The sequence below is a fragment of the Musca vetustissima genome, unplaced genomic scaffold, assembly GCF_032173495.1.
Source record: "Musca vetustissima isolate MV318-11 ecotype Yass unplaced genomic scaffold, APGP_CSIRO_Mvet_v1 utg8222, whole genome shotgun sequence".
Taxonomy (NCBI): domain Eukaryota; kingdom Metazoa; phylum Arthropoda; class Insecta; order Diptera; family Muscidae; genus Musca; species Musca vetustissima.
In genome coordinates, this window is record NW_026887855.1 from 248,608 (window position 1) to 257,746 (window position 9,139).

Below are 9,139 nucleotides of genomic sequence, written 5' to 3' on the forward strand. Positions count from 1 at the left end.
TGCTATGCTTGCAAATTAACACAACTGATGGTGTCAGGTCGTAGACCTAAACTTATATAGGATCCCCTCGAGAAGTGAGTGAATTTGCACAGCAGATAGGAATACGTTGCTATCAGCAGTGCTTGTGGAAATCAGTTTCTCACTGCCTATTCGACATTTATCAGTGCTGTCAGATATTGAAATCCAATTAATAAATATACATTTCTAAATTTACAATGACACTAATAAGTAGTGAACGATTCTATATTTGTCAGACATGTTGAAGAGAATCAAACCGGAAAATTATCAGTGTTTCACTTTTCTTTATCCCTCTGCTATTGACATCAATCAGAAACCTTTATTTTTAAAACTAATAACAATTGTGGGACTTTCGATATAACATACAAATTGTACATCGTCACCTAAAGTGCAAACGGACATAACTACAGAAAAATTGAAATTGAGTTTTTGTTTTATTATTGTTCGTTTTATAAAACTAAATGTTCACATAACATTTTTAACGGCATTTTTAATGATAAATTAGTAGCTGCCATAAAACGTTAATTTACTAAAAAATAAGAAATTTTTCATAACACAGCTAAACATGGAAAAATTTGCAAGAAATGTATAAATTGTATACAATTGTAGTAACGTCCTTTTGCATTTTAGGTGACGATATAAACTTCTCATATGATTGACATTATTTAAGACTCGTCATCCGATAATATCTAAATGCTGCACTCTTTGCCCAAGTTCATCCATGTTCGTTGGGACTCTTTTCCCATGTTCGTTGGGACTCTTTTTCCAGCGCTCTCTTTTAAATGTCCTAAACATTTTCGATAGTATAAAGATCCGAACCATGTGAGCAATTCAAAAATTTTTTTGACAACCAATTTCTAAGAATTTTGGAGGTATGCTTAGGATCCCCATATTGTTGAAACTTTAACACGTCCTCGAGATATGCACTTTTCCCCACATTTTAATTGAAAATTTACCAACCTACACTTTTGCGCACCACTTTTTACAGCATGAATTTCTGATCCAATGAAATGATCCTATAATTGTGGTGACGTTATTATTGAAGTGTTGGTGATGGGAACTTTTGAAGAAGATTAATACAGGTCATCATTTTCAGTCGTTGTTGGTATTTCATATTGTCATCAAATAATTTGTGATAAATTATTTACATTTTTGTCTAATGTAGTCCATTTCCGACAAAGTTCTGTAGAGCAGATCGGGTTTCAAAGACCAGTGATGGGATCTTATACATTTTTAGAATATTGTCCGATAAAAAAGGATTTCTTTTTTTAATTTGGACTCCTCGAATATGGAAAATATTTCTATTTGCATATTATTGATCTGATTTGATGTCTTGTTATTTTATAAATGACGTCATTCTTTTTTTTCAATATTATCACTTAAGGGTAATCCTAAATTCGGAATTAACCCGAATTTAGGATTACCTTCAAGTCATAATATTGCAAAATAAAAGAATGACGTTAGTGGAAAATATAACAGTTTTGTTGTGAGCAGATCTCGTGGCCACTTCTACCATATTTAATACATTTAGCTTGTAACGAACCCTTGGTATATTGTTCAAATAGTTACTTAGCCTATTTGTGCTCTGTAACCATGTACAGAAATCTATATTTTTGCAAATAATAAAAAAATTCTCGTTTCGTAAACCAATATTTTTATTTTCAATTTATTTTACAATTGTTAAAAAAAAAAACAATTAAGCCTTCCAGTTGGGCCATTGCTTGATTTCGTTCCACAAGTTGGTGCCAGGACATTCAGTGGAGCCGACTTGACGATGACCGTACAAAGTATAGCCGGAGACAATTTGACCACGGGAAACAGCAGCAGCCAATAGGCTCTTGGCAGCAGAGATTTGAGCAGCAGTGGGTTTGTTGTTGTTGTAGTTACCCATGAAGGAGATACCAATGGACTTGGCGTTCCAGCTGGTAGCATGGGCACCCATAACGTTCCAGCCACGACCTTCATAGATGTTGCCATCACCACCGATCAAGAAGTTGTAACCAATATCGGCCCAGCCCAAGGTCTTTTGATGGTAGCTTTGGATATTTCTCAATTCTTGCATACAGGCAGCCTTGGTGGAGCAGTAGTTACCAGCGGTGTGATGGATGACGGCATAGGCCAAACCATTGCCCAAGGTTGTCTTACCGTTAGCGGGAGCAGCACCCCATTCTGACTTGGAGATGATGGTAATGCCAAAAACGGCTTGGGCGCAGAAGAGGACTGCCAAGAGTGAGAACAATGCTTTGGAAACCATTGTGAAGCTAGTCGATTTGAGCTAGTGGTTATTTTTCACTGGTCGCCGGTGCTTATATAGGACCCATAAAAGAATTGTATGGCATTGATAAGATAAAGTGTCGTGTTGCCTAACATCGGAAGATACATTGTTATCAATGCAAATGTTTGTCCGATTTGGTTAAATATGGCCTGTTACTCTATGTCATAAATTCTGCTTATAGAGATTAATTAAAATAGTTGGGTACAAAAATAAAAATACAAAGAAAAAATATCGCATCATTCATGACCAGATGTATGTACAAACTAAAAAATTTCCTTTTGGTTTATTTTTCAATAAACCATCCATTACCAGTTTTATTAATTGGAATTGTTCTAGGGTTTTTTTATATATATATATATATATATATATATATTTTTTTTTTGAGTCATCATTTTTGACGTATTTCTTATATTTCCTGTGAAACGCTATTTACTTATTTTAAATAATATATTGTGATTGTTTCTTGGCCATTCGGCTTTGTATTACAAAACATGAAATGAAAAAATTAGAAAAGTTGTGAAATGTCCATTACGTTAGTTTAGTTTCATATGAATCATTCCATAAAAATATATATTGTCAACAAATTGTGTTTTTGTAAACAATATGATATTCTATACTCATTTCGAAAAGTGGTAATTCCTTCACTTAGAAATGAACAAAACATTGTCCATATGAGACAGCTCCCTGGAAATGTTTAGATTAACGCTGATCAAGCTAATAAATAAATTCATCCTTCAACAACTATTTCTAGAACTTACTGATCTGCCTAAGTTTTTGATATGCCCATATATTAACACGGCTCAGAATAAAATTATCATATGATGTCCGAATAAAGGCCCATGCAATATTGAAATGTCACTAAAATTAGAAGGGTCATAAAATGTTCAGTAGTTCGCACGTCCAGCTCTTTATCAACAAAAGCGGCGAGTGACCCCATAAATCACGATAAATCTCCATTGTTTTCTGCTTCGTTTTGTTTTGTTATGCTTTGATTTGATTTCGTTTTGTTGTTTCATCTTTGTTTTTGATTTTGTGTATGGTGCGAGCGAAATAAATCAAAGTGAAGTATCTGAAATAAATAACATTTTGTTTTGGGTATTAACGCTTAAAAAACCTGGGCAAATATTTGCCGTTTGAAAATTGTTACGTCAATAAATGATAATAAGAAGAGATTTGATGTTGCCAAAAAATAGTAAAAAGCCTGCAATTTCAAAAACATCGCCCTAAATCTGAACAATTTATTACAGTCTTTGATGTACGAAGACCCGCACGTGTTCATAACGTAAAAACAATGGACTATGCCTACCGATGCGAAGGTGTACATCAAATATAAGTTAGAATAATATAATACAAATAAAATTAATGAAGACGGTCCGTCAACGATTTTAATGTCCCTTACAGTTTTTTGTCTGGAAGTTCCTAAAGTCCGACCATTATAATTAATTTTCTTATGACATTCTCTGCTTCTGCACATTTTCTGTTCGTTCATTCCAAAACAATTTTCAATAATTTCTGGAGAAAAAGCATTATTCCATTAGTTGTAGCTTGGCTGGCCGACTGTAGATTTTTATTATTTTAGAATTCATGAAAGGAAAATAATCGCATCGAGGAGCTGCTAATGCTATCTGTTTGAGAAAAAACTCAATTTATCTGCATTTAAAAGTTCACTTATGTCGGAAATCACAGCAGCAGTTGTTTGCAACAACGCCATCAATGGCACGGCAACAACAACAGCGTCAGCATCGAAACAGACATAAGATGAGCTCATTAAACTGACAACATCATTAACATTTATAACGTCTAGAGCTGAGAACAGCAAAAGATTCAGCAACCGGCACCAGCAGCATCAAACGAACTAGAAGCATGGCAATGCATTGCCACGAGCTAGATGTGTTGCGGACTTTTCCCCTTTTAAAGGCATTAAATATCATCGCATGTTTTGGCACCAAAAAAACTGAACTGAAGTGGGTAAAAAATAAGAATTTGAAACATTACTCTTCTTTAGATTTCACATTTGGGATGCATGCAACAAGACCCACAATCATACCGGCAATGCTGGCACAAATGATTCCTAAATATCTAAGAGTTTTTATTTTTCAAGTGCTGCGTCCCGTTCCCCATCCCATCCACCAGGCCGGTCCTTACTATTCCATTACGTTAACATATATTTGCCAAAAAGGAAATGTTGAATGTATCTGCTGTCGTCGGGGGCGAGAGGCGTTCGGTTGTCGTGGAAAATGCAGTGGTAACGATAGTAGTTTTGATTGTATTACGACGACGCTATCAACGCTTTTAGTATTCGTTGTTAAATGAGCTGAAAATTTATTCAAATGTCACAACAACAAAAATGTGTGGAAAAGGAAACAAAAAGACCTTGCATTGGTATGGAGATATCACAGTAAACTATATACAGGAGTAACAAGTATTCCATGTCATTGATAGGACGATAGGTAGGGTGAATGAATAGTGAAATAATCTCATTTCGTTTTAGGAAATCTGGTTATCGGTATATATATATATATCCGAGTAATATTTCCGCCCATGGGTGTGGTTTGTTTCACAAATATCTCTTATGCTTCGCCCATTGGCGTGGTTCAATTTTGAAGCGCTGCACATAAGTGCGGTTTAACTTTTATGCTCCGCCCATAGGCGTGGTTTCATTTTTAAGCTCCGCCCATAGACGTGGTTTAATTTTTATGCTCCGCCCGTAGGAGTGGTTTGATTTTTAAGCTCCGCCCATAGGCGTGGTTTAATTCTTGAGCTTAAATTTTAAGGCTCCGCCCGTGGGCGTGGTTTAATTCTTAAGCTCCGCCCATGGGCCCAAAGCGTGTTTTACTTTTCCAACTCCTCCCATAGGCGTGGTTTAATTTTTAAGCTCTACCCGCAGGCGTGGTTTAATTTTTATGCTCCGCCCATAGGTGTGGTTTCATTTTTAAGCTCCGCCCATAGGCGTGGTTTCATTTTTATGCTCCGCCCGTAGGCGTGGTTTGATTTTAAGCTCCGTCCATAGGCGTGGTTTCATTTTTAAGCTCCGTCCATAGGCGTGGTTTCATTTTTAAGCTCCGCCCATAGGCGTGGTTTAATTTTTAAGCTAGGCGTGGTTTAATTTTTAAGCTAGGCGTGGTTTTATTTTTAAGCTCCGCCCATAGGCGTGGTTTCATTTTTAAGCTCCGCCCAAAGGCGTTTTTTACTTTTCCAACTCCTCCCATAGGCGTGGCTTATTTTTTAACCTCTACCCATGGACCCATTTTAATGTATAAGCTCCGCCCAAGGGCGTGGTTTAATTGTTATGCTCCGCTCGTAGGCGTGGTTTAATTTTGAAGGGCCGCCCATAGGCGCAGTTTAATTTTTAAGCTCCGCCCATGGTCGTGGTTACATTGTTAAACTCCGTCCATGGACGTGGTTAAATTTTTAAGCTCCGCCCATGGGCGTGATTTAATTGGTATGCACCGCCCACTGTCGTGGTTTAATTCTTATGCTCCGCCCATGGGCGTGGTTTAATTTTTATTCTCCACCCAAAGGCGTGTTTTAATTTTGAAGCTCCGCCCATAGGTGTGGTTTAATTGTTATGATCTGCCCAAAGGCGTGGTTTAATTTTGAAGCTCCGCCCATAGGTGTGGTTTAATTTTGAAGCTCAACCCATGGGCGTAGTTTAATTTATAAGCTCCGCGTGTTATATTTTTAAGCTCCGCCCATAGACGTGGTTAAATTTTTGAACTCCGCCCATGGAATTGGTTAAATAATTAAGCTCCGCCCATAGGCGTGGTTTATTTTTAAGATCCGCACAGATTGGAAATGTTTCTGTTGTCATGTTGCTGTTATTGTCCTTGCTCTAATTAACCAATTAATGTGACCGAGTAAAAGGCGGAAATTAGAAACTTGTTGCACTTTTTGCTGGATATCTTCTGGTAGCGAAATGTTGACTTTTCCCATTTGTGTATTTTTGACATTCATAAGGATGATGTACGCGAGTGTTGGTGAGTTTGTATGTGTACAAATGAGTACAAGCTTTTAAACATGTGTTGTACTATGTCCCGATCACAAGCAGAGAAACCAAAGAAGGAGCCACATTCAAATTATCCCTTCTTTACTCCTACTTTTTATTTAAATATGGTATTTGTATTTTTTATTTCCATTTAAATATATATATATATATATATCACTTGTTTGCAAATATTCACCAGCCAAGGCAATCATTATCTATCCGTTTTTTGCAAAGGAAATATTATCTTGGTAGTCTGCTAGTTGTTGTCGAAGAAATAAATTGTTAAAATAGTCACGAGCGCTGTGATTTTTCCTCTACTTCTTTTTTGGAGTTCTAATTCTCGGCTAGTTATCGACTCTAATAAAAAACTTCCTAAATGTTAATTTTTCTTTATCTTCTCACTGAAACAAACGATAAGCATTCTTGTGTCTACTCGCTTTTGTGCTTTGGAAATAGAACGGCAAGAAAATCGCAGAAAAAACTGTAACTGTTTCAATAAAATATGTATGCAGTAAAATGAGAGCAGGGCCTATTAAATAAGTTCGATTTTGAAAACTCACGTTCGGTAGGACCTATGTAATACGTGTAATACGAACGCAACTATTTGCTCAAACCACGCGTGTACATTCAGTGAATGCTTCAAAATGGAATCGCTTATGTGTGGAAATGTTCAGCCTTTGATAGTGGAGCTTTGAATTGTACGTCTAAATATCTTGGTGAGATTTTAACATTGTTTGTGATCAATTGTGTGTGATACAACATAGTTGAATTTTGTAATCCCCAATATTGACTGGACTGTAAAAAGAAACACGAATATTCTATACGAACTTTTCGCGTTTCACTTAGATTCGCATGACAGGATCCAAAGTGGCAACACAAAACATAGTCACGGCAAATAGAAGTTAACCTGGCGTAAATTTGCAATGGTTTGTCACGAAGTGATGTTAAGTGTACGCGAAAAATGTACTATTTTAAAGTGTTCATTTGTTTCTTGGTGTCGAGGAGGGAGGGAGAGCGAGAGATGGTGATACCGCTGGCATAACCTGTAAAGGCAACAAGTCAATTTTTCTAGAAATTGAGATTTTGATATAGATATGTATAATATGGCAAAACACATCGATTAAAAAAAAAATAAAAATACAGTTATCTTATTTTTTTATTGTTGTTTCGTATTGATTAGAAAAAGCGCTACGTCCATTTCAACACACGTTGCTGGAGTAACATCATGTAAAAGCTCTAAGTCCCCTTTTTATTTTGAGGATTTTGGACACGATTTTCAGCCGAATTGACTGTAATTTATATATATATATATATATATATATATATAACGTTATCCCTAATATTCGAAATTTTGGAAGGTTTGTGCATGTTTTTCAAACGAATTGGCTGTAATTTTATATTTGAGATTCTCATTGTGCACAAAATCTCCCCACCAAAAATGATCAATATTGGCCCAATTTTATTACGTTTCCTTCATTATTCGGTATTTTGGGATTTTTTATACGTTTATCAATCGAATTGGTTCTAATTTGATATTCTGGGTTCTCGTTGGGTGTCGAATCTTCCTACAAACAATTATCGATATCTATCCCGATTTAGTATAGCTCCCATATAACTATACTGCCACTTTTCGACAAATTGCGGATTTCGGTATGTTCAATGCCCTAGCCCAAATTTCCAATAGCCTGTAGTTTGATATTTCATTTTCTTTTGGCAGTAATTTATCATGGCATAACAACCATATAATAGTCCCGATCGATTTTAAGTATTTGACTGTGAACCTCATGGTGGAGTGAATAAAAATTCGTCTCAGGCGAACTTAACGATGTTTTTATTGCTATTTTCAATAAATTATGATTCCAAAACAATCTTTACTCTTTTACATAAAATTAGCATGTAAAAATCAACAAAAGTACATATTTATTGCAGTAATTACAAAATATAATAAGAGACAAGTTGTAAGAAAAAGACCTAAGTCCATGAAAACAAAAACACTTAGGAATAGAAATGGCTCTAAGTCCCAAAAAAGGCGTGTATCTCCGCAAATACTTATTTTTTCATTTTGCCTTTGCGCAAACAAAATAGAAGTACAATACAAAAACAAATTGCATTTACAGATTTAAAATACTTTTATTCAAAAAAAAGTTTGAATGTTTCTTGTCTCTCCTGAAAAATTGTTAAAAAGGGACTTATTGCCTTTACGAGTTAAGCCAGCGATATGAAATTTGTATTTTTTCTTAAGCGAAAAAAAACGGCACATTTTGGCATTGACGTGTGTCAATGGCCATATTATACTGCTACCCGATAAAAAACTTGCAATTCGTTTCGCATCAGTTAGCTGTCGCTTTTACGCCAGAGCTGGTAACTGCATAGGAACTGTCAAACAAATATAACGATGTGTGTATATTTATATAAAAAAAAATTAATTGTTTTTCTGTTTTGGGAGCAACATATCCCGGAATGCTTGCTCCGGATTCTTTTGGTCCGTGCCGGGATCGAACAAAACCCCGGACCGTGGTTCTGTTCGGTTTGCCAGAACATCATTCACCACAGGTCAGTGTCGGTGAGATGTAATGGGTGCAGGGAGTGGGTGCACTTCAGGAATTGTTCCGGGTTGGCCTGGTTGCGAGATTACAGCGATAGGGATTACGTTGCCCCGTGCTGCGACAGCGCAATCCCCAGTGAGTCTTCGTCTACGTCGTGGTCTTCTTCGTCGGAGTACGGAACTCCACCGCAGTCTCCCGAACAGCAACCAAGTATGCAGCACTTAACACTAGAGCTTGACTCTAGTGACCCATACATGGAATGTATGGGGGTAGCAGTTAAATGTGGTACTGCCGAGGTGCTTAACGTGTATATAC

At 36.4% G+C, this 9,139-nt stretch overlaps 1 protein-coding gene across 1 annotated transcript; it reads right to left on the reverse strand.

Annotated features, from left to right (window-relative positions):
* Positions 1 to 1,704: 1,704 nt before the first annotated feature.
* Positions 1,705 to 2,272, reverse strand: LOC133335654 (peptidoglycan-recognition protein SC2-like). The gene has a single exon (XM_061543963.1). It carries the CDS (start codon positions 2,270 to 2,272, stop codon positions 1,715 to 1,717), a length of 558 nt encoding a protein of 185 aa, XP_061399947.1. The 3' UTR covers positions 1,705 to 1,714.
* Between the last annotated feature and the right edge of the window lie 6,867 nt (positions 2,273 to 9,139).